This window comes from Vombatus ursinus, unplaced genomic scaffold (genome assembly GCF_900497805.2).
Source record: "Vombatus ursinus unplaced genomic scaffold, bare-nosed wombat genome assembly UNPS02014772.1, whole genome shotgun sequence".
NCBI classification, from domain to species: Eukaryota; Metazoa; Chordata; class Mammalia; order Diprotodontia; family Vombatidae; genus Vombatus; species Vombatus ursinus.
In genome coordinates this window covers 33,550,671-33,577,923 of record NW_020954550.1, presented here as the reverse complement: position 1 = coordinate 33,577,923, position 27,253 = coordinate 33,550,671, and the positions used below count along the sequence as shown (strand labels likewise).

Below are 27,253 nucleotides of genomic sequence, written 5' to 3'. Positions count from 1 at the left end.
AAAGTTGACACACACATTGCCAGAGCTAGCTCAGTGTTTGGGAGACTCCAAAAGAAAATGTGGGAGAGAAGAGGTATTAAGCTGCATACTAAACTGAAGGTCTACAGAGCTGTTGTATTGGTTTCATTGTTGTATGCCTGTGAAACCTGGAGAGTTTACCAACACCACACCAGAAAATTGAACCACTTCCACTTGAATTGTCTTAGGAAGATTCTGAAGATTAACTAGCAAAACAAGGTACCAGACAGTAAGGTCCTTTCCTTGAGCTGAACTGCCAAGCATTCAAACTCTACTGCAGAGAGTACAAATTCAATGGGATGGCCATGAAGCCCAAATGCCAAACACACATTTACCTAAAATACTGTTTTACAAAGAATTTGCAGAAGGCAAGAACTCATAGAGGTCAGAAGAAGTGGTACAAGGACACTCTCAAGGTCTTTCTGAAAAACTTTAGGATTGATTGTGAGACATAGAAGGCTTTGGCACAGGATCACCCAGCATGGCGTGCCTGCATTAAAGAAGGAGCTGTGCTCTATGAGAATTCAGAAGCCTCTTGATGAGGGTGAAAGAGGAGAGTATAAAAGCTGGCTTGAAGCTTAAAATTTTTAAAAAAAGATCTTGCTAACTGGTCCCATTACTTCCTGGCAAATTGAAGGAGAAGAAATGGAAGCAGTGTCAGATTTTATATTCTTGGGCTCAAAGATCACTACAGATGGTGACTGCAGCCATGAAATTAAAAGACACTCCTTGGAAAGAAAGCTGTGGCAAAATCTGGCCAGCACACTAAAAAGCAGAGACATCGCTTTGTTGACAAAAGTCTGTATAGTCAAAGCTATGGTTTTTCCAGTAGCAATGTATGGCTGTGACAGTTGGACTATAAGGAAAGCTGAGTGCTGCAGAATCAACACTTTTGAATTGCGGTGCTGGAGAAGACTGTTGAGAGTCCCTTAGACATCAAAGAGATCAAATCAGTCAACACTTAAAGAAATTAATTCAGACTACTTATTGGAAGGACAAATACTGAAGCTGAAGCTTGAATACTTTAGCCACATAATAAGAAGATAGGACTCACTGGAAAAGACCCTGATATCGGGAAAGATTGAAGGCAAAAGGAAAAAGGAACATCAAACATGGATAGACAGTGTCATGGAAGCATTAAACATGACTTTTGGACAGCCTTTGGGAGACAGTGGATGGAAGGTTCTGGCATGCTATAGTCCATGGGGATCACAAAGTTAGACATGACTGAACGATAACAAATGTGGAGGAAAAGGGAGATATTGGAAACAAGAAGACCAATTAAGAGGTTTTTATAATAGTTCAAGTAAACACTGTTAGGGTGAGGGAAGCTACATGACTGGAGAGAAAAGAATGGATGTTAGATATTGTGGATTTTTATATTATATATGTAGATCAAAGGGAAGGGATGACTCTGAGGTTTCTGAACCTGTTAATACTCATTATAGAAATAAAGAAGTTTGCTGAAAATGTCAGTTTAGAGAAAAAGATGATGTTTTGGACATACGAGTTTGATAAAATAACAGAAAATCCAGCCTGGGACAGAACCCTGAGAACCAAATAGTAGGGAATGAATGATGATTCAGCAAAAGGAACCAAAAAAGTTTAATCAGATAAGCATATGAAGAACCAGGCTTATGTGATGCAAGCCAAAGAATTTGTAATGCTATTATGAAACTGAAATTCTAGAACCTGAAGGAAAGGGAAATCTAAGTTTAGGTAAGCTGGCAAAACCTTCATTAGGTTAACTAATACCATCAATATCTAAGAAATAGTTGCAAAGACTTAAAAGAATGATTAAATTACTTATTTCAGACAATATTTTAAGGTAAATGTGCTTTTCGCAATCAGCTCCTAGTACTATAAGCATAATTATACCTGTTTAATATGTGAGTATTTAATAGATAAACGAGATCGAGGGTTTTAGATTGTCTTAAGACCACAGAGTCAGAGTCAGTGTCAGCATCATTACTCAAGCCTGGGCCACCTGGGCCTCCTGGGCGTCCTGGGCTTCAAGTCCAGCATTCTTTTTAGGGAATGATAAAGTGGCAGGGGGTAAAAGAAAGTTCCTATGTGCAGCTACTCTACCTTCTGGAAGAAGGTATAGATCTGGTCCCTTTAACCTATCTGCCAGCCGGATAAATGAGATATCTGCAAAGCACCTAGCACAGTGCCTGGTACCTAGTAGATGCTATATAAATGCTTATTCCCTTCTCACCCTGCCCACCCCCTGAGGGAGGCACAGCCAAGATGTCACAGCAGCAGAAGTACAGCTAAGTTCTACCCAATATTTCTCCTCAGAAAATGTACCACACCAAGCTCTGATGACGAATTAAAAAAAAAATCACAGTGAGTCGTTTTTCCAGCCCAAGTTAGCTTTGGAAGAAAGATGGAGAGGTCTGAGGATAGGGCCTAACCAGGAATGGCTGCACAGAGCATTTCAGGGCAAGAAGAGGTCCCAATCCAGCACAGAGGAGCCAAACTTGTTTAGGGTGTAGAACAGGTAACAGCCAGTTGCTCTGATGCTCATTACCCAGTTCTAGATCACACATCCAGGGCAGGCTAAAGAAGAGACTTGCCCATAAAGGTGAGGCGTGGTCATGGCCCTTCAGCTGTTTATACCAGCAAGGAGCAAGTTCTGAAGCATGCAAGCTTCTCACTTCCGAAGCAAGTGGTATGGTTCTGACCCTAGGAATGGAGCAGAGTCTCAGTTCCAGCCTCTAGCTCACCCTGCAGTAGAATAATCAAGACAAAAAACTCAAATCAAAAGGGAACTTGGCACTTCTGTGGCTCTGAAATGGTAGAGCGAAAATTTCTAGCTGGCTGATAGCAGCTGAGTCTAGCAGCAATCCACTGCAACATTAACTAGGAGTAAGTCCTCAGGCCTGTGGCACAGCCTGTGCCACAGAAGCTGCTGGTCAGAAATTTGCGGAGCTCAGATCAGGAGGGCAGCCATCAGCCTTTGTCCTAGATCAGACCACTGTGGGAGCCCGGAAAGTTTGAAGGTCCTCAGCCTGAGCTGTGCCTGAAATCCTAGAATAACACATTTAATAGCCCAAGAAAAAATCAGCTGGACCAACCTAGACATCTCCTCCGTACAGAGTCCAACCTAATGTGAAGTCTGAAGGAAGAAAGTAGTTTGGAACAACAAGCAAACAAGCAAAAACAAAACGAATCATAAAATGCTAGTGCAGTGTCAGGGAGGCTTGAGACACAAAGCAAGAAAAAGAAAATTACTCCAAATATCTATAAGCAAAGCTTCAAAGACAGACACAGCTTGGTCCCAGGTTTAACTACAATTCCTAGAAGATGTGAAAGAAGAATTACAAAAAGAGTTTTAAAATATAAAAATACATTTTTATAAATGAAATGAGAACACTGGAGGAAAAAAAGTATTAAAGAAATAAGTTAGAAAAGAAAGAATGGAAAAGGAAATTTAGTTTGGCATAAGATACAAAATGCTGACTGAACAACAAACTCCCTGAAAATTAAAATTAGACAACAGGTAATATTAAAACAAAGTCAAAAGACTGGGGGAAAAAATGGAAGAAATGGGATGAAACATCAGCTTTTTATTTAAAAAGAGAATTGGACCTTCTCAGTTCAAAGCTAACCTGCCCCTAAAAAGGGGCAGCAACCTTTGGTGTGGCAGAGAGCTTGAACTGAAAGTGTGATTATGTATTCAAACTTCAGGTAAACTCACACCTACAGAGGAGCCAGTGAGAAGCACTGAGATGGACATAGGGCTTCTGCTATGCCTTTCATCTCTTTTCTTTTCTCTGGTGACTAGTTAGATAAAATTACACTATTTTGCCTCTGCAGCAGAGGAATACTCAAAAACAACTAATAATTTAAGAATCAATGAACTACCTAAAAGCCATGACCAAAAAAAGAGCTTAGACATATTTCAAGAAATTATAAAAGAAAACTGCCCAGATATTTCAGAATCAGAGAAAAGAATGGGAATAGAAATAATCTATTGGCTACTTCCTGAAAGAAACTCGAATATGAAAATTCCCAGGAACAGTACAGCCAAAATCAACAGCATATAGGTTAAATTTTTAAAAGTATTACCAGCAGGGCAGCTAGGTGGCACAGTGGATAGAGCTCTGGCCTTGGAGTCAGGATGACCTGAGTTCAAATCCAGCTTCAGACACTTGACGCTTGCTAGCTGTGTGACCTTGGACAAGTCACTTAACCCTGATCACCTCACGAAAAACCAAAAAAAAAAAAAATTCTACCAGCAGCTACAAAGAAAGAATTCAAGAAAAACTGAGCATGCTCCCAGGACTATCAAGCATCCTTGATCAGAAAAAGATCAGAGCTGCATAGAAACTTTGAAGTACAAACACAGTAGTCAAGAGAAACATCATAAGGAATTAAAAAAGGATAAACTATTTACATTCTCATGAGGAAGATGAAACATGTGTCCCCTTGTCATCATTAGCGGTAATCGAGGGAGCCTAAATTAGACAGAGGGTCTAGAATTAGTTCTCTTATGTTCTAGTATCTTATAAGAAGAATAGAAAGAGAGGGAAAGAGGAATTAATGGAAGGCAAGGGGTAAGAAGGTGAGGAAAGAAGAAAAAGAAGGATAAGGAAATTATCTACATAATCAGAATGCACAAACAGAAGTCTAAGCAAACAAGGAGGAAAGAAGCAAGGTAGTAATTCACACTTGATCCTCACTCTCATATGAACTAGTCAAGGGAGAAAAAAAAGTACACACACACACACACACACACACACACACACACATCTGTTAAGTTCAGAAATACATTCCACTCAAGATTGGGAAGGAAGAAGGAGGAGGAGGAGAAGGAGAGGAAATAAGAAGCAAGACAGATTAAGGAAGGCATTAATCCTAAGAAAAAAAATTCTAACAAAGGATATGCAAAAGTATTGACAGCAGTTGTTTCTGTAGTGGCAAAAAACTGTAAACTAAGGGGGTGCCCACCAATTAGCGAATAGCTTATGGTATATAAATGTGATGGAATATTATAGTGCTATAAGAAATGATGAAGGAGATAGTTTCATAAAAACCTAGCAAAACTTGTATGAACTGATATAGGGTGAGGTGAACAGAACAGAACCAGGAGAATAGTTTATGCAACAACAACAATATAGTAAAACGACCTGAAAGACTTAAAAACTCTGGTTAATGAAATAATCAAATATAATTCCAGATGACTCATAATGAAAGCCACCTCCTAGCAGAGAGGTGATAAAACTCAGAGTACAGATTAAAGCATATTCTTTTTTTGGACATGGTCAATGTGGGAATTTGTTTTGCTTGACTACACATGTTTGTAAATGGTTTTGTTTTGTTTTGTTTTTTTTCTTTTTTAAATGGGGAGTGGAAGTGGGAGAAAGAGAAGGTAGATTTTTATTGATTGAAAAAAAATTTAAACAAAAAAAGAAAAAAATAATTTAAAAAAAAGTTTGGTAAAGAATAGAAAGCAGAGGTATGCCTGAGCATTCCTCTGCTGCAGAGGCAAAATAATGTAATTTTATCTAACTAGTCACCAGAGAAAAGAAAAGAGATGAAAGGCATAGCAGAAGCCCTATGTCCATCTCAGTGCTTCTCACTTGCTCCTCTGTAGGTGTGAGTTTACCTGAAGTTTGAATACATAATCACACTTTCAGTTCAAGCTCTCTGCCACACCAAAGGTTGCTGCCCCTTTTTAGGGGCAGGTTAGCTTTGAACTGAGAAGGTCCAATTCTTTTTTTAAATAAAAAGCTGATGTTTCATCCCAGTCACATAACCCACTGTTCTTATGGAAGTCAAGTAGGGGAAAGGAACATTATTAACCTTATTTCCCATTCAGAATAACTAGAAGGTAATCAGATGTCAATTGATGATTTTAATATTACCAAGGATAGCTAAGCTAGAAGACTCCTCTCCCATAGTTTGCAATATACATTCCATATTAAATTAGTTATAAATTGCAAATTATGAAAACAAAATTTCAAACTATCATCCACTTAACTTTACAGGAAAACAGTAAAGACTATGAAGGTCCCGCATTCCATTTCCTTCTACTAAATATTTTCAGATTTCAAACAGTCTTACTTAGCTGTTTCCAAGTTTATTGTCAACACCTTTCTTAGGAGCTCAGGTTTTATTTTTTATTCCATTGTTTGATGGGCTTATTAATGAAAATTTTATAGTCAATGGCCTTCTGATTCATTTTAATATTCTGCAGACAGATTTCTTTTGCACAACATTACAGCAATATTTGAAAGTTGTTTTGCTTACTGTTTTAATTATGCAATGGGTATTATGGAGATATGATACTGAAAGTACTTTTTAATGGATTCCTATTGCTATGATAAGAGTTAGCTAAATTAGTTTTTCAATGAAAAAAATTTTGTTTTAGCAAAAATCATCTCCTTTCCAAAGTAGTGAATTAAAATTCCAAATTAGTCAATTGGACACCAAAATTTTTCTTCGAAATTAAACCAGACATCTAGATAATGTAGCATTTATCTCCCTCAAATAGAAAACAGCTGTCTGAAAAAGGCCAAACCACCTTAGCTTCTTCTTCATCTATAAAATAAGGGGATTAGACTAAATGTTCTCTAAGGTCTCTACCCGTTGTAACACACTATGAAATAAGTATAAATTTCACACAATTTTTAACTTAAATTAATTCAAAATAAACAAAAATAACAAAGACTTTGACTTTAAAAATGAGTGAAAACTATGAAAAAAAACTGAATCACAACACTGGTCAAAATATAAGCTATTCCAGAACCTAGCTCACACCTCTAAAATTAGATCTCAATGAAAGGAAATTCGAGAGATCTCTTCCCTTACTTTGCAGCACCAATAGCAAGGGTGTCAGGTACAGGATCCTGCAGCAAGAGAGAGGGAGGGAGAGAATCAGTTGTACTAGTTCTGTGCCTCTAGAAAGAACAAGAAGTATTTAGCTGTTTTTCCACTAAGAACACATATGTCATAAGGTTGTATATATTTTTAATTCTGTTCCTTCCTTAAGGCTCAGCTCAAGTGCCATGGTGATTGAGTTCTCTGATCCCCTACCCAATCCCTAAGAAGTGATCTCTTCCTACCCTGATCTTTCATGCCAATGTTTGGCTTCTCCTGTGCCCTTTTTCATATTTGTATGGCACAGTTATTTCTGAAACACAGCTAACTGTCCCCAGCTGTTAGCTCCCGACTTCTTCCCCACACCTCCCCCTCTGCTGTGGCCTTCTGAGGTTAAAACGTACCTTAAAGAAAACCTACAAGTAGTAGTACTTTAATGAGCATACATAACTTCAGCTAGAAGATATGGGGAACAGGCTTAATGTAGACAAATGATCCCAGCCTACCTGCTATCTCTGTACACAGGTCAATAGGTACATTGAAGTAACATTCTACTTTCCTCCCCATTCACATCAGGTTTGAAAGCATTCTTTGAGCTTCTTCCTAAAAATTACTCAGTTGTTCCTTCCAAATTTCCAGCCTCAATTAGTGTTTACTTCAGGTTTTTGTTTTGTTTTGTTTTTAAACAGCCTTAGACATGACTAATCTAAGCCCAAACTCCTGGGATCCTTTCATTTTGGATTCCACTGATACTGCTGCTGATTCTGCTGCTATTTTCATTATCATCTTTCCGGTTATTTTTCCAGTAGTATCTGCCTTACAGGTATTTGGTGTTCATTTTTAAGAAAGAATCCTATTTCTCTTTTTGTCTTGTCTCTTCCATAGCCTATGGCATTTTTCAAAATAACATATACTAACCATGAAAGTGGCAAGGTAAATAAATGTGCCATTGAGGGACCCTTTCCTTCTAACCTGAGCCTGGATCAGCCTTGTTCTCTGGCTTCTTCCTATCCCCAGGATAGGAAATTAATTTTTAACTAATTTTTATCTTGTGGCCACCAAAATATCAAACAAGATTGTAATCTCCCATAAAAACATGAGCTCTGTCATTTTTCATCTTTGTATCCCCAGAACCTGGAAGAGTAATATGTGCTTAACAAATGTTTGCAGAACACGAATTTATAGAATTCAGATTGGGGAGCAAAGTGTGTACTATATTCAGACAGATATGACAGCTATGGTTTTAAAAACTTTAGTCAAGACCAAAGATTTCTTGATCCCTTTTTCTGAAGGAAAAACTATACAAAGTATCATCTTAAAAGGTAAATCTTGAAACTATTCAGAGATAGTTTTAAAATCTGTCACTTAAATAAAATTAAATGACCTACAAGATTAAATAAATTTGAAATTTTAATTTTGCTAAAAAGTTGTTTATTTTCATGGAAAAGAAAAATAAAATATTAAACTAAAACATTTATAATTTAAAGATAATTATATTTATATGAAAATTTCAGATCAAATTAGTTTTAGAAATCACAAAAGAGAACATAATTTTTAAAAAATCACCTTTAAGTACAAGAAAAATTTAAATTAAAAAAACATTTTTAGTCAATTAGCAAATCTCGTTGCTTACTGCAATTTTCTTTCAAAAACGGGTCATACTTTCAACTTCTCCATTTTGAATTCAGGTACTCATGATATGTCTCTATTCATTTCTCTTGTCATTTTTTTTAGTCAAAAAATATCAAGATCCTACTCATTACATTTTAATTTATAAATGCCTATAATAATCTGGACTACAAGGAAAAAATGATGTGGATATTATACTAGAAGGTTACCAAAGAATGTCAAATTTCATTTTGATGTAGAATGTATAAAATATGCAATATACTAGAAGTGAGATTGAGCCTTATGTGTAGGCAACTATCTGTGGTATAATTTAAGAGATGTTTTATAGGTCTCCCTATCCTGTCATGATGTCTGAAATTCTACCAAAATAGACTTTTCAGTCTTCAGGACACCCTTTTTAAAACACAAGGGACCTGGATGATGCAGCAGCAGGAAGTAATAGTCAGGTTCCCTTCCACAAAAACTCTTCTAACAGATCTAAAAAATGCACCAACTCACATCCTAATGAGGAAATCCAGAAAATGTTCTTTGTCAGGCCTAACTTGGCACAGGGAGACAGAAAGCTTTGCTGACACTGGCAATGGGGTTGAGACAGAAACACATTCGCACCCTTAGAGTACTCTAGTGCCCAGGGAGAGGCTGTGCAACAGTGTAAGAGCTGGTGCCTGACCCAAATGAGAGTCTCTGTAAACCATAAAAGCAGATTACCTACTATTGCAGGCCTGCACAACTTGCAGCCCTCTTACTGCAAGGGCCACTTGCAGCACACCAAAGGATTTCCTCTACACACAAAGGATATTTTCCTCTACACTTCTCACTGGCCTCCCGAAATCCTTTGGCATGCTGCAAGCAGTCCGAGTGGCCCGTAAGCTGCAAGTTGTGCAGGCTTGCACTACTGTAATACCCAGAATAATCTAGATTAAAATAACTCAAATTTTTAAGGCACTTTACAGTTTACAGAGTGCTTTTTGCACAGCCTCACAAGGTAGGCTATAAATATAGAGATTATATGTATTTTTCTTATCATTTGTTGAAACAAATTAACTAATATTTGAATCATAGATTTGTCACAGTAAGGTTATTCCCCAATAAGCAAACCATATTCTTTATCTTGGTGTGAGGGGAATAGCGAATGCATGTAGGGTAGGGAAAAAAGTTGCATTCTTTTGGCTAGTTATTTTCTATTTATTTTAATTTATTTGCTTTTCAATATAACACTAAATGGATTTTTGTGATAATTCTGCAGTAATTCTGGAAGTAACAATGACACCTGCCTACTCTATTGAATTTCACACATACTGAATTTTTCAGTAAACAGGCTTCTCATGTTTTATGCTAAAGTATGTTCCAGACAGTAGTTACAAAATTATTCATTTCAGCCTAGTCTAATACAGAGGTAATGATAGTTTCTAATATTGTTATTCCTTCCCCACAACTAGAAATATGCTAATGTTGATTATCTCCTTGATGTTATCTTCTTCTCCATAATTAGAAATCTACTAATCAAAGTAGAAACTCCTGTTGATATATAATTTTATATGAATTTATTATTACTAGTTAATATGGAAATAATATTATTTGGTTCACAACATGAAAACAAATTTTTACAAGCAATTTTTAGAATAAGTAACATCATTTGGAACTTGGAAATAACTTTCCCATGAAAGCAATATTATAAATGGTGGTTAGGTTTCCAAAACAGCCCACAAAAGTCTCTCTATTTAACCCATAACAAAGCTGAAATACTGTATTCAATGAAAAATAATAGAAAGCAACATGGCTATCATACTAGTAACTAATTTTTTTTTAATTATAAAATTTAGAAAAGTCTTATTTGTTTTTATTTTTAATTCTGAAATGCAATGCTATATAAGATGATTTCCTTTTCCTCTAAGTTGTCTTTTTTCCATCAGCCCAAGGCAGCAATTGGTCCATGTTGGCTACCTACCTCTACCTCCATATCCCCACAACAATTAACAAACCACTCTACTCCAGATGACAAACACCCTGCTCTAGAGCAATCTTAGACTTTGGCTAAGGTCCAATTCTTAGTACTCCACAGATATAGAAGGAACTCCCACATGAGGAAATTCCACCTACCAATGCAAGTTGGCCCCATCTTTGTCATTTATCACCTTAGACAACTGCCTAGAGCACTTAAAGGTTAGTTATTTGCCCATGGTCACAGAGTGAGTATGTATAAGAGGCTTGACCTTATAGAAAGAGAACGATGGAATCACATTTTTTGTTTTTCTTAATATTTGTAGGTTTTCAGATGCATTTTTTTTGTTTTATGCCCTACCTCTGACACTAAAAATGATGTATCTATAAATATGCAAATGTTAAGACAACCATTAATGTTTTTCCATTTTTTTCTATTTCTATAAGATTGACTAACTTGTGAAGTTAGAAAAAAGTTGTTTCTCATGTCATCTAATGCTTTATCCAGTTTAACAAATTCCTTAAAGAATGTAGCTTTTCTTGCTTTTCCTTCAGAACCTAGTTTATAACGTGGCTTAATTAACATAGAGTATTCCCCCCCCTTTTTTTTTTTTGCGAGGCAATCAGGGTTGAGTGACTTGCCCAGGGTCACACAGCTAGTGAGTTATCATGTGTCTAAGGCCCCATTTGAACTTAGGTCCTCCTGACTCCAGGGCCGGTGCTCTATCCACTGTGCCACCTAGCTGCCCTGAGTATTCCCCTCTTAGACTAAAAATTTGTTTTCTTAACTGAAATCTCATTCTTCCAATTTATATAACTTTGTACTAAGGTAAGTATTTCTTTCCTGCTTTGATGATTACATTCATCATCTATTTGCAGGCAATTATTTCAACTTTTGTTTGTCTGACAGCAGCCAAACTAGTCTATTCTACAAGCCTCTAATTAATGTTTAGTTATTCTATGAAGCCATGTATACATTCTGCCAAAACAAATAGCTGAAAAAAAATCAGTGAAACATCTGGTTATTTTCTCCATTTGACGTCAAACAAGAGGACTGACTCATTTTCCATCAAATTAACAATATTTGGGGATCATGTGGGCAGGTAATACACATCTTGTTTATCTATATGGCTGCATTTTCTGACAACTACACAGGAAATTCAGGGGGATATCATAGCAATGACTAATTTGCCTTTACCTTCCTTCCCTCTTGTGCAGTTTAGAAAAAGAACATTAACAACAAGTTATTAAATGGCACTTACAAAAAGTCCTAAAGTTCTGTTTTGTGGATGCTCAAAAAGTGATTTCATAAATGTGGAAATTTACAGTTAGCCTTTTTTGTGCTCAAGACATAACAGCCAATTTTGTAAAGTCCTATAGTAGGAATGTTTTTTTATTAGACTGTTAATTCACAATCTATAACATATTAACCTAGGAGTTTCTCTTTATTCTCTTTTAATAATCTTTAAGCTAAGAATTTGGTTTCTATTTATATTAGAATTTTACAAAAGATTGTCTCCAAAATCAGAAATAAAAATAGGGACAATAAAATAAAAATTACTTAACATCTATGATGCTTTTAGTACTATAATCCACAAATGATTAATGCAGGAATGTTACAGTTTTCTCAGTCTATCAAAGGATTTTTTTTAAAAGAAATTTTGTTTTCAGGAGAGGCAACTAGATGTTGTGGCTAGAGACTCAGCCTTGGAACCAGGAAGACATGAGTTCGAGTCTCTGACATACACTGGCTGTGATTCTGGACTCTCTGTGCTAAAGTTCTCTGTGCTCTAGGAAGCTCTCTAGGACTGTAAGTGGTAGAGAAGGCACCAACCCACACTGGAAGAGGGTGTTTCTTCATCCAGGGAATTCTCTATACCAATGAAACTAGAGGTACAGATCCTATCCCTCTGTTTTCAACAGATGACAAGTATCATGAACATGCAACGACATAAATTAGTTCAGTTTCTAACAGCCACACTAGCAGTTGGAATAAGTGAGCCAGCCATGAGGGTAAGCCAACCCGCTTTCATCAAATATTTACCATTAAGTCTAATATAACATCATGTTGATGGTAAGGAGTAAAAAGGAGGCTGTAACATTAAAGGTAGTAGTGAAAATGCAATGAAAGGCAGAATTATACCAAGAAAAACAGCATAACCCTCACACACAGCCCATTAAGAGAACAAAGGTGGACTTGATTTTATTTTTCTTCTCTCTTCACTTCCTGTTATTAAGGATCTTCTTTAGCTCATCAACTTATCCAATGTTCTAACTCTACTCCCTCCATTCTTAGCCTCTCTACACTCTCATTGCCTTATGCATTTCTTCAGTAGAATAAATAGAGTGGTATCATGGGAGGACAGATGTCACAAGGACATCTTAAAACACAGCGCAGAACATATCTACCAGCGAGAAGTTGCTCTCAGGGTAGCCCAGCATTCACATATTCCTTCAAACTCTAACCATAAAATTTCTCTTCTATGGCTCTCTCTCTTATTACAGCTGCAAAGACTGGAGCTACCATTTATCATTTCAACTGTAATGTCTCCAGAGTGATTGGTTTTCACTATCTACACTTTATTTTATACTCTCTTGTCTTATAATTGTAACCTAGGTATATATTTGCTAAAATGTAAACTCATTTAAAGTAGGGACTATGACTTGTACATCTTTTGTTTTTCTTACAGACACAGTAGGTGCAATAATTTAGAAATTGATTGATTCAATCACATGCCACCTAAACTTAAACACTGATATTCTTGTTCCCAACCAGTACCACTGTAGCTAGAGTTGCAAAACAAGAATGGAAATTGGGAGACTAGGATACTAGACTTTGTTCCATTACAAACTAATTATATGACCTTGGCCAAGTCAGTTCACATCTCTGTGCCTTTTTTGATAAAATGGAGGAGAAAAAGGAAGGATAGTCTACTATCTAATCTCTAAGGCCCCTCTTAGTTCTGACATTCTGATCCTATGATTCACCATATTAAAGGGATTTGAGATATATGGCAATCGTATCCAGACAACTCTGAGAACAGGTTGAAGGTAACAGGAATTACCAGACTAAACACAGAGGTGGCAGCTAGAATTGCAACAGGGAACAAATAAATATTCTCCAGTTCTACCACTGGTAGTAGAAATTACAAAAATAGAAGGTACTAAGGAAAGGGTTATTGGAAATAACGAGGGAGACAGAAGATGGCAAAAAATTCCATATACTCCACCCCCTTAGTTTATTTGAAACAAATAAAACACCAGAGGACTAAGAAATCTAGGTATGGGAACAAAGCAGGGGCGCGGAGGGGTGGGGGGAGGGCCCTGCACAGGACACATGAGATTGATAATGTGGAAGGAAGTGCTAATTATAGCTTGCAATGGGGGGGGTGCAATTCTTAAAAATTTGCCTCAATACTAAAACTTCTAGTTAATATTTTGCCTTTTTTCCACTATCAAAATTCCTTTTCTACTGCCTTCTACTCTTTAATTAAAAAAAAAAAAAACGCATTGTAAAAAGAGAAAAAGCTCTAAAGTAGTAAAAAAAATTTATCAAAAGGATTGTTTATTTTGTACTTGACAAAAATTAATAAAGCACAAAGTAACACTCTTAGAAAACATAATAAAAATATACATCTTCGATCTTTTTTTTCTTAAGACTAGGTCTCCCAGGCTGAAACATAGAGGTTACTCATAAGCTCAATACCACTACGAGGAGCTCTGACTTGCTCAGTTTCAATGTAGGCCAGTTTATCACTCCTTTGACACCCTGGTGGCCTCTTGTTCCCACCATACTGATACCAGACTTGACTGGCTTAGCTCTCAAAACTGCAGAGCTTAAGGGATCCATCAGGGTCAGCCTGTAGTCGCAGTGATTATAAGCATGTGATGCTACATCTTATAATCTAACTCTTCCCATCAGCTGTACCATGGACAGTAACTCCTTCCTTGCTTTTTTTCTTTAATCACTAAAATAAAACAGTGTAGAGATCACTAACAAAAGTGAATAGCATAAATTCTTAGAACAGGGATCATTTACTAAAATTTACCTAAAACTTAGAATTTTGAAGAGATAATTCAAAGTAAAACTGAAGTCCTGCTGGCTACTCTGGTAGCAAGATTACGTGTGTATTGTTGTTGTTGTTCAGTTGTTTTAGTGGTATCCAACCCTTCGTGACCCCATTTGGGGTTTTCTTGGCAAAGATACTGGAGTGGTTTTCAATTTCCTTCTCCAACTCATTTTAGAGATGAGGAAGCTGAGGGAAATAGAGTTAGGTGATTTGCCCACGGTGACATAGCTACTGCCTGAGGCCAGATTTGAACTCAGGAAGATGAGTCTCCCTATCCAGGCCCAGCACTCTATCTACTGCACCACCTAGCTGCCCATTATGTGTGTACAAACACGTAAGTATGCATCCCTACGTATACATACCACATATATATACACACACACATACATACTTCTGTCACTACTCTTTACCCTGTATCCTCTAGTTACAGAAAGCAAAAATAGTTCAATCATCAGATGATAATCCAGCCACTCCCCAACAACCATCTGGAAATGTTATAAGGCTATGGAGTTTCCCAGTTCATAATCAGAAGCTCCTCAAAGAACCTGTGAATGAAGATGTAGATTGGTATCTCATGCTCTTCAGCCATCATCTTCACACTAAAGGGTCTGTTCTTGGATGAAATCAGATACAAAAGATGTCTTATAGTAGGGGACACCAAGTTCTCTAGGACAAACTACACAGAAGCAAAGAAATCTGGAGTTGGAAAGGTCTTTAGATATATTTAGTACAATCTAATGCTTTTACAGATTAGGACATTTAGACCCATAGTCATTGTTGAGGCCAAATAATGGCTGTGGTGGGACTACTACCAGCAAGAATCAGCAGAACAAAAGGAGAAAGGAAAAAGAAATCAGGAGAATAAAAGGAAGATTAAAAGAAGAAAAGAAGGAAAAAAAGACAAAAGAGACCCACAGTCGAAAGGCAGTGGGCCACTAAAAGCTATCTCAGATGCCATTCCATTGTACCACTGTCTGAAAGTTGCCTATTCCTGCCCTAAAGAAAATAGATAATTTAATTCCCCACTCTACTAAAGATTTTTTTTTAATTACCAAATCAAAAATTTCAAGGAGTAGAATTCTTGGAGGAATACTATAATTGAATCTCCCACCTGGGGATCCTTTGGACAGGGAAGAAGGGCTATAATGAGATTATATACTCCCAAAGCTATTACAGAGAACTGCTAACTTGCCTAGTCCTGATTCAAAGTTGTTAACGCCATAAGAAAGTTTCTAGAAGTCAAAAAGCACTCCAGAAGTAAGTCTGATGTGTTTCATCGAGTATAGCTGCCTTTTTAGAAGAAGCTATAAATGGTGACAGAGCAAAACCAAGGCACAGTTCTGAACCTGTGAAATAATATAATCAAAATTAAATTTTTAATCTACACTACCCATAGGAAGGTTCACCTTGGGAAATGTGGGAATATACAGATCTTCATCTAATGACTACATGGTCAGAAAATCAAACGCAAACTCCATTGCCTGACACAGAGAAATATATACCATACCTCCTATTTTCTGCCAAAATTGCACCTTCATCCTTTAGCTGTTTACTCTTCTCTGCACAGTCTTCTAGGAGAATTGCTTTCTTTCGTTTAATTGCATGAAGCCAGTTAACGTCATCATTCTCCACTAAGCCCCTCTCATCAGCAGCTTCAGCTTCAAACTGCTGGGATGTGACTTTTGAGACCTTTTCACCAATTTTCCTCTTCCATCCAAAGGAAGCCATTCTGGAAAATTACAGATGACCAACTTTAATCATTTCCCTAAAACTTTAAGATTGCCTGGAATGGTGGTGAAGGATGTACTGAGAGTGATATCTTCAATAATGAAGAGCAGTGGGAGGAATGGCGGAGGGTTATGTGTAAGAATATTAAATCTGACAGTAAAGCCCCTAAGCAGACAACAGAAAAACATCTGCCTGCTACATTTCCTTCCCTGATGAGAATTTCCAAAAAAGAACAGAGACTGTGCTAGGCAAGGGCAACTAGACTGGAAAACTATGAGGTAAGATAGTGCTTCCCAGTTTGTTGGATAAGGACTCCTAAGGGGCCATTGAGCTATTTTAAGGGGTCTGAGAATTCATATGCATATCAAACACTCATTTTTCTCCTTTTTCAACTCCAACAAAAGATGCTGCATGAACTGTGATCCTAGGATCAAATGAGTTACACTTAGATTTGATGCTAAAATCTGAAAAGATTGGGAACCCCTAAAGTAAAGCATTGAGATCTGAGAGATTCCTAGAGAACTCTTGGCCCACTACAATGTGCTATTAGACCAAAGACTGGCCCTTAAAGCAACAGCTCATTTCACAGCCTGAGTTCTATTCAGTCCCAGATGGCTGATTCACAAATCGGTATTACAGATCATACTGACCAGAAGAGTGTTACTAGATCCATGTAACTATAACAACACTCTTAGAGTAATTCATGAATGTATGTCCTACTGATTGTAGATTAGTAGTGCCATCTTCATGTACAAAGAACAGCACACAGATTATTTTAATGTTATTTTTATTATCTTTTATTGAATGTGTCCTTTCCTCCCTCCCTACTCAGCAAATTATTCCTTACTTATAACAAAGATTTAAAAAGAGAAAAGACCAGCTTAGTAAATCAACCATATCTGACCATACATTGCAGTATATGCAAAATCCTACATCCATAGTCCTCCACCTCTGCAAAGAAGGGAGGGAGTAGTACCAGAACCAAGTAAAACTTAGACAAAAATAAGTTATTTATTATATTTCTAATAATATTATTTTGATTTTAATTAAACCAGATAGATCTGGCAACATTAAAAGTAGGCCCAAATTCAAAGAAAATATAAGCTGAGAGATCAGTGTCTTAACTTCTACATTTATAAAAGCTGCTTGTTCATTCCTTGGAAATATGTAAAAGACTAGCAAAATTACAGATTCAAAAAGCTCTAATGTTCTTCAAACATAGGCTTACATATTTTGACCACAAAAAATTTTCGTGTCAGTTAAAGTACATTTTTCAAAATAGCTTCTATGGATTAACATCTTCCCAATACAGCCACCCTGGAAACCATAAATGAATTCTAAAACACAAATGGAACGACTATATAAAATCTCAGGGTTCTAAAGGGTTCTAAAATTTGCTTAGTCTAAGCTTCTAGCCAACATCTGTTACTTTTCATTCAACAATAAATATCAGGTGCCTTTGGAGGATGCCAGAAGCTTACAATCTAGAGAATATTAGACACGTATAAATCATTATAATACAAAGCAATATACAAGTTCCATATGACTGGTTTGGATAACAAGTGTTTTAGGAATTTTACAACAGGTATGTGGAAAGGAAAAGTTCACTGGTATGATCAGGAAACACTCATGAAAGAGGTAACACCAGACCTTGAATGACAGATACAATTTCAATAAACATACTCTAACAACATTTTTTTAAATGAACAAGTCTGAAAGACTTAAGAACACTGATCTCATTTAACCAATGATCAATCATGACTCCAGATGACCAATTATGAAGAATGTCACCCACCTCTTGACAGAGAGGTCTAATGCACTAAATATGCAGAATAAAACCCATATTTTTGGATATGGCTAAGATATGAATTTGTTTTAACTATCCATATTTGGTACAAGAATTTTTTTCCCCACTGAGAAAGGATAGGAAAAGTTGCATTTTACTTGATAATTTTTTAAAGAAGAATTTCAATACCTGATACAATAGTGGACTGGGGCTTTCAAGATACAAAGAAAGGTATAAATGAATAATTTTTAAAATATATACACATGTATGTATGTATATACATATGCATATATATGTACATATGTGAATAATGAAGCTAAAAATATAAAGCATACTTGGGAAATAGTAGATTAGGGTGGAAAAATAGGTAGGGGATAGGCTGCATAGGTCTTTAATCAACAAGCTTTTATTAATTACTTAGTATGTGCCAGGTAAAAAAGAGTAATGGATTGAGGGCTGGCGTAGAAACCATGAAGATCCAGTTCAAGGCCCTCCTCTGACTCATACTGGCTCTGCGACTATGGGCAAGTCATTTAACTTCTCAGGGAGCAACGCACTAGTGATACTACGACAAAAATAAAACAGTCCCTGCCCTCAAGGAACTTACAGTCTAATGGAATTCCAAAAAGCTATAAACCTCACAAGGTGAGAGAAATTAAAACATCAATTTCTAATTATTTTAGCACTTTATAATTTTCAAAGCAGTTTTTTAACTAAAAGAATACCTAGGCATACTACAATTTTTTTTCTCCACTCTCGTACTTTTGGTTAATAAAGATTTTTTTTTTCAAAATAATACAATAATACTTCCTTAATTTCCAAAGAAACTCTGAACATCAAGGCCTTCGGCATTTACCGAATGCCACTAAAATACTAAAAAGGTAAGCTCCATGAGAACAGGCAGGATCTGTCTTGTGCGTTTCTTTGTATCTCTAATATTTAGCTCAAAGCCTGGCACAAGGTAGGTGTTTAATAAACATTTACTAGCTGGTCTGTCATTGCCCTGGAAGGTACCCTACAATAGTGCACAGTGGGCACTCGAAGTTACGCCTGATGGATATTTTATCTATTTATAAACTACTTTTTATTCAATGCTGAGGCTCTAGAGGGCGCAGCTGATCACTGCATTACCTAACCCCAAAACAGAGGCAAGAACAGTGAGCACAGCTCCAGACGCTCATCATCCTTTCATCCCTGAGGTGTGGTCAGACAGAGGTGACTCCGGGAAATGATTTCTCTCCTTTAAAACATAGAAAAGGCTCAGCAACTTTCCCCCTCCCGCACCCGGCGGGGGTCGAGGACCATGCAAAGCGTGTACATGGACGTCAGAAAGGGGGGGACTGATCCACTGATCTCACTCACCCCAGAATCCACCAAACCGCCCTCCGGGGCCCCAACACAGGCCCGGGGCGAGGGACACGAGAGCCCGCTCCCCCGCCTCCCATCTCCGGAGAAAGCGGGGTCCGCTAAGGGCCAGCAGGCCTCCCCCCTCAACCTCGGGGGGCCAACCCACAGGGAGTTCCCCCCACACGGCAGAAGGTCCCCCGGACTCCTCGAGATGTCTCCTCACCAAAGCCAGGCTCTCTCCGCCCCCACCTACCCAGGCCACCCCGAGAGCCCCGGGTTACCTGGCGACAGCTCCCTACAGTCAGTGTTTACGTTCCACTGCACTCCCATCCACCGGAAGCGGAAGCGGCTCCGCTCGCACTTCCGTCTCTCTTGAAAGAGCGAGGGAGGGGGAGTTGTTTCTTGGAAGCGTCATGAGGTCTCCTAGGAAACGGAGGTCGGATGCCTGCGAGCGCCAGAGCGGCCCCTGCTGGAGCTGTGGGGAATTCGTCCCGTGTGCGAGCTCTGCTGCTCAGAGCCGGAAATGCCGTACAAATGCAGCAGAATGCTTGGGCTCTGACTGTGCCCCTAATGTGGCCAAGCCCTGTCCATCCCCCTTTCATAACATCTCAAAAATATGCCACCTCTGACATCGCCACAACCTTAGTGCAGACCCTCATCATCTCAGGCCTGAATTACCGCAATAGTCAGCTGGTGGGATAGCCTGCCTCATGTCTCTCCCCACTCCTATGCACGCTCCACTCAGCCACCAAAGTGATTTTCCTAAAGCTCAAGTCTGACAATGTCAGCACCTTACTCAATAAACTGCAGTGGCTCCCTGTTCCCTCCAGGGGAGGCCCAGAACTCTCTCTTAGGAGAGCGTAGTGGTCAGACTCTGTCCTCCACTTCCTACTTCTCCTCCTGGCAGGAAATGAAAATCTCTCTTGGACGAAGGGTCAGGGGAGAAGAGGCTAAACTTCTCTGTTTTGCCTCCTTTCCAGCTACACAATGACACCCCCATGCTACATGTGGGAGATGGCCTCACTATATATATGTAGGAGTTCTGTAAGAATATAATTTCTGATTGCTTATTTTTGCAGGAAATTTTGGTTTTTTGCTAGTTTTGCTTAAAAAAAAAACTTTGGACAATTTTTTTTTTCTCACTGAACTGCTGTGGTTCAGTTCATTGTTTCTGAATGGTACTACTTGAGCAGTATACCTTTTTATCCCACATGGCAGACTGTTATTGATAACCACTCAATTCAATTCTATAACGCCCATTGTTTAGGCTTGTTTGTACTTTTGCTAGCTTGGAATGAGTTTAAATAGGAATTGTTTTCTACAACTAGAGTACCTGTAAGAGGAATCTCTAGAAAAGAAAGGAGCTTTTGCAGCTGAAAAGCTGCAAAGTGATACCACCAGTACTGAGCTCCAGTCACAGAACCTGAGACAATCCGATAAGAGATGGATCGATCAGTGCACAATCCTATTCTCCTTGGGGAAGTAGAGGTTCAAGAGGATGGAAAGCACAAAAGTCTAATAAAAGACAATCTTCATCAGGTAATCATCAGAGTAACAGATCAACTTTTTGTTATAATTGTAGACTAGATGGCCATACTTATATTGGATGAACTGGCAAAGAAAATGCAGCATTGGTCACGAAGAACTTAAAATCTGATCCAGCTTTGGGCAACCAGAGCAAAGTCAGGACAAGAGGACCACCCTGGGCTTCAAGGCCTGTACACTGACCTCATCATCAATTCCTTATGGGTCTATTCCACTTGAAAACATAGGACTTCATGCAGATTTGATGGTAGAAATTGAGAATGTGGACTACAATGCTGTCCTGGACAGTGAATCTTAAGTTACCATCATTTTCCAATCTTTTTATGACAAATGTTTAGGTAAAATACCTTTCAATCCTATGACAGGGCTTGGATTTGGTGGTTTGAGTGAAAAAGACTACCCATACTTGAGTATATCCAGATGAGCTTGAAATTTCTTAAGGAAGTTATTGAAAAAAGCGTACATTCTGGTTCTAGTTATATCTAGACTCTCCAACATCCACCGCCATGTCAGTACTGACTGGAACTAATTCAAGTCTTTTCAAAATTCTAGCAAGCAACAAACTGAGACCCAATACCTACACACTTTGACCATCCATGAAGATTGTGCAGAGGCTTACAAGAAGATACAGGCAAAAGGTTCTAGTGGACATCACAGGGCATGTGCATATCCCTCAAATGTAACCCAGCTGTCCTTTTGAGCATCCCCAGTTTGGCTAGTGTGTAGTTCACTGTGTCCCCTATCATATGAGAAGCCTCCTTGATTGGTCACCAATGTAGTCAAAAATGGTTAGACAAACTCATTGTTTTTTTTCTGCCATTTTTTTTTTGGCAACTCCTAGCTGTTGTCCCCAGTATGGAGGCCATGAACTGAACTAATGAGACTGGAAGGATTTCCTTCCCTTACTTACCTCCCTTTTACCACCTCCACCCCTCCCAAAAATGGATCTGAGGATGTTCGCGTCTGCTTTATGTTGCTTCTCCTTAGCTTCAGGTGCTGGTGGTGATCCCCACTGGACTGGGAATTAAAAGCCATTGCATTTTGGAGCCAGGAATGAAGAGAAATGGTGCCACCAACCAGCTTGGCATGGAAGGCCTGAGAAGCCAAGGTAGCTGGGACTCAAATCTAAGGGGAGTCTGAACTTGGAATTGGGTTTGTGCTCTAGGGGAACCAATTAAGCTATAAACCTAATCCTCTTCTCAGCGCCAGAGACTGAAGTGGAGCAAAGCAGGAGGGAGGGATTATGCCTCCTCCCAAGTATTGGGGAAATAAGTTTACATATTTGTGATTATACCTTATGAAATAAATATTCCCTTTGTAGAAGGCCCTGCATTATATATATGCAAAAAAAAACTTACTAAAAACCTATTCCTTTGAACTGTTGCTCTATCTCCTTTCTTTTATTGGTCAAAGGTATAAAAGAATAGTGTTAATTTTATTGTCTGTACTTCCTTATTACGTATTCATTCCTGAAGAGCCCTGGCATTTTGGCTTCTAGCCAGAGGTGTCCTGCAATCAGCTCTAACCAACTAAGTGATTTGTTAAATTTTCATTGGGAGCATTTACACCTAAGAAATCCACAGGAAATAACTACAAATCAAGACTTGATTTGTTTTGTTAATTGCTTAAAGTGTTAACAATGTAATAATTAAACTTAAAAGTGTGTGTGCATACATTTCCCCATCTCCCCCACCACTACCCACCAGCCCTGTTGTTAAGCATCAATCAGCACAGCTCTTATTGCCCTGTAAACATTGCTTGAGCTCAACAGGAGTGCCATAGAAGGCTCAAGGAATGAAATTGCCACCAGACAGAAGGCCTGAGGACTGAAGCTGATATGACACTAATTGCTGGCACTTATAGTATGCTTCAAGATTTTCCAAGTACTTTACATCCATTGTTTCATTTGAGCCTCACAATATCTCTTGTCCCATGCCCATCATTCTGCTGAAATTGTCCTATTAAAGGTTATTACTGACCTCCTAATCTGTAAATTGAGTGTCCTTATCCTAGTCCTTATCATCAGTGGATAGAGTGCCAGACCTGGAGTTAGGAAGACCTGAGTTCAAATCAGACCACAGACTCTTACTAGCTGTGTGACCCTGGGCAAGTCACTTAACCCTGTTGGCCTCAATTTCCTCATCTGTAAAATGAGCTGGAAAAGGAAAGGCAAACCACTCCAGTAGCTTTGCCAAGAAAACCCCAAAAAAGGGTAACAAAGAATCAGACATGACTGAAAAATGACTAAACAAAAAAAATAAAATAAATTGCAAAAAATGACTAAACAACAACAAAGCATTTCACACTGTTGTCCACTCCCACTTTTCTTTAAAAGCCTGTCTGGTTTAACTCCCTCCTCCTGATTCTCTTCTTAACTCTCTGATCTATCTTGCAGAATTTCTTTAAACGACTATACTTCTTCCTCCTCACACTTCACACAATTAGGTCATCGCTAAGATTTTCTCAGTCCTTTTACCTTCTTATACTTTTTACTTTGGCAATTTCATTAGTTCCCATACCTTTAGCTGTTACTTCTATATTATTGATTTCTAGTCTTTACCTTCACTGACAATATCTGAACTCCAATCACACATTTCCTACTGAGCATTTCCATCCAGCTATCTAAATGTCACAAATCATTATCTTTATACCTTTCTGCTCGTCTCCCCCAAACTCAAACCAATCCTTCTAACTTAACTATTTTTATAGAAGACAAAGAATATGCAAAAAAAAAAATAATGGTCACATATTGGGTCACAGCTAAAATGTAGGTAAATTTACAAAAGCATAGATTTTATAGATCATATTTTTAGAGCTTAGTTCAATAAAGTCAGTAGTAAATAAAGGCTCTATCTGAGGCAGCTAAGTGATAGAGTTGATAGAAAGCTTGACCTAGAGTCATGATAGAGAGCTTGACCTGGAGTCAGGAAGACCTGAACCATCTTAAGTGTCTGCTTCAGACACTTAATTGCTTGTGTGACCCTAGGCAAATCACTTAATCTTTGCCTGACTCAGTTTCCTTATCTGTTAAACTGGGATGATCATAATAACACATACCTACCAGAGTTGTTGATAGGCTAAAATGAGATAATGTTTACAATGCACTTTAAAAACCTTAAAGTGCTATATTATTATATAAAGAGCTCAATTATTATTGCAAACTTTAAAGTGCTACTATTGTCATAAGCAAAATAAATAAATAAATAATACTTGGATGAAAGAAGAAATAACCAAAAAATAACAGATTATATCAAGGATAATTACAATTCAGAGAGAACATATCAAAATCTATAGGATGTAGTCAAAGAAGTTCCATAGGCAAGTTTGTAATGAGCCCTTCAAGTCACCATTCTGCATTTGATAAAATAAATTATTTTTTAATTAAATTGAGAGTTCAAATAAATTTTCCCTTTAATAAAAACAAATATAAATATTCCCAGATAAAAATAGTCTCCAAGGTAGCTAAAAAAGTTAAGAAAGTAAAAGCAGCAAGCATGGAAATTGTCAAAATAGGTAACTACTACCCACTTCTGTTGATTTACATCAGTATGCCTGATACTCCAAAAGATTTCTAGAAAACATCATCAAAGATTATATGAATTCTTGGACAAGAAACTGAAGATCATAATCAACTAGATTGTCCTTTCAGAACCAAAGGTGATAAAAGGTAAGAAAACGTTAAGAGTGTATTTGTACAGACAGGCAAGAGAAAAGCTGATTTGGAAAGTGAACAGTTGGCTAAGAAGATAAGAATAGGATTTGGATTTCTGGACCACAGCTTAAAATACAGAAATGCCAGGTTCCTGGTCAGAAGTAGATTATTTCTTAACCAACATTAAGAATGGTGTCTGCTTGATGTCTTGAAAATCAAAAGGGTTTTGAAAGACATCATGGAAAGTTATATGTTGAATCTAATATATACTTAAAAAGAAAAAGTAAATTGTATATATTAATTGCAGTTCCACCTTTTTCTGTTTTATTATTATTTTGCTATAGCACGGGAAGGATAATTAGCAAGGGTACAAGACTAGGTTTGGGTAGATAGAACACTCCTTGTCTCCAGAGAGAAACTCATCTAGTCAACAAGGCGGCATGACTTCAACAGCAGTGAGACATCAGCCAAGTCTGAGGGGAAATGACTCCGTAAGGCTCTGCCACCTTGACGCCATTAGGCAATGAGGAAGGCTTGTCAATCGCTTGAAAGTAAGCAGAAATGAAAAATATTTTATATAACTACATTATAAAGAATGTTGGAAGACTTAACTTAGATCACTACAATCATCAATTATGACTCCAGAAGATTGATGATGAAGTCAATTCCCACCTTTTAACAGAGAGATAGTAGAGGTGTAGAATGAAACAATGCAAATGTGTGATTTGTTTTGCTTCACTGTACTTATTTTTTATGAAGGTGGAATATTTGTGTTGGGAAGAGTGGACAGGGAGTTAGTGGGTAAGCACAGACACACACACACAAAGCATCAATGAAACATGGTCACAAAGCTGTATTAAGAGGACAGTGTGGACTTTAAAGAGGAGAGCTTGTTAAAGAAGTGAGGTGATATATCTATAAATAGCAGTTTAGAGCAGGAGAAATATTGGCCTACTTCCTTTAAGGGCAAAAAGCCTTTAGTTAATGTGAAGTATAAGGAGAGCTCCTAGAAAAGGTTACGGACCTAAGAAGTTTCCTCACAATGTAATAGGGATTATATCAAGGTACTTAATAGTCTAGCAAAAAGTTTGGGAGGGGTGAGGTAAGGTTGAACTAGACAAATAAATAGAATATTGGTGTAGGAATCAGATCTGGACATTAAATTACAAAAGACATTAAATTATTAGTAGAATAAAAGGAGACAGTGGGGAGGGGGGTGAAGGGTTAAGCCTAGTGCTACAAGTAACATAAGATTAATAGGAAATTTAGAGGAACATATTTTTCAGAAACTCTGACAGGTTTGTGGCACTCTTTGTCTTAAGACAGAAACAATGCTAAATGTATAAATAAGAAAGAAATAATGCTAAAACGTATCAAAAGTTTTATAATACAATTAAACCTATTTTGTTCTGCTACAAAATTCATTCTATAAAACAACTTATTAGAGAATGTTTCTCTATATTTCATAACCATATGAAAAAATGCTCTAAATTTGAATAGGGAAATGGAAGTTAAAGCTGAGATTCTATCTCACACTCATCAGATAAGTAAAACTTACAAAAAAAGGAAAATGACAAATGCTAGAGGGGGTGTGAGAAAATAGGTGCATTAATGTACTGTTGATAGAGCTGTAAATAGGTATAGCCATTCTGGGAATCAATTTGGAACCAAGTTCAAAAAGTTATTAAATTGTTCGTAACTTTTGACTCAGTTGTAACACTACTAGATCTATACCTCCAAAGAGATTAGTGAATGAGGAAAAAAGACTCATATGTCCAAAAATATAGATAGCAGCTTTTCATGATGGCAAAGAATTGGAAACTGAGTGAGTGTCCATTAACTGAGGAATAACTGAACAAGTTAGGGCAATATGAATCATGATATATGGATGGAATACTATCGCATTGTAAGAAAGATGAAGTGGATTATTTTAGAGAAACCTGGGAAAACCTGTGTGAATTGATGCAGGGTGAAGTAAGCAGAACCAGAATTTTTTCTTTCTTTTCTTTTTTTTTTTTTTGGCTTAGGCAGTTGGAGTTAAGTGACTTGCCCAGAGTCACACAGCTAGTAAGTGTCAAGTGTCTGAAGCCACATTTGAACTCAGGTCCTCCTGACTCCAAGGCCGGAGTTCTATCTAATGTGCCAACTAGCTGCCTCTAGAATTTTTTCAACAGTATTGTACAAAACAACTTTGAAAGACTCAAAAACTATGATAAATGCTATGATCAACCATGATTCCAGAGCAGAGGTGTCAAAAAGGCCTGCAAAAATCCTGAGTACAGCCAGAACCTGATTAAAATGTAAATGGGAAATGTTAAAAAATAAATAAAAATACAGTACAACAGATATAAATTTGTGATTTTTTAAGTCAGTATGCCAGCAGAGATCCATTTCTATTTAAGTTTGACACCACTAGATCAGAGAATTCAAGATGAAATATGTTACCTACCTCCTGAAAGAAAGGTGATGGACTCTATAGATAGTGACACTTGGGATGGATGGGCAGTGTCACCAATGCAGGAATTTGTTTTAATTATATGTGTTTGTAATAATGGCTTTGTTTTTTTCTTTTTTTTTTTTTGGTGAGACGGATCGGGGTTAAGTGACTTGCCCAGGGTCACACAGCTAGTAAGTATTAAGTGTCTGAGGCTGCATTTGAACTCAGGTCCTCCTGACTCCAAGGCCAGAGCGCTATTCACTGCACCACCC

General features: G+C 37.6%; 1 protein-coding gene across 1 annotated transcript in view; it reads right to left on the bottom strand.

Moving 5' to 3' along the window:
* TTC33 (tetratricopeptide repeat domain 33) overlaps positions 1 to 19,710 on the bottom strand; it is a 42,479-nt gene extending 22,769 nt beyond the window's left edge. Inside the window, exons 1-2 of the mRNA XM_027863630.1 lie at positions 19,629 to 19,710; positions 15,994 to 16,215 (exon numbers count right to left, since the gene is read on the bottom strand). Coding sequence (XP_027719431.1) covers positions 15,994 to 16,214 — 221 coding nt within the window. The 5' untranslated portion in view covers position 16,215; positions 19,629 to 19,710. The remainder of the gene's footprint in view (positions 1 to 15,993; positions 16,216 to 19,628) is intronic.
* Positions 19,711 to 27,253: the final 7,543 nt, after the last annotated feature.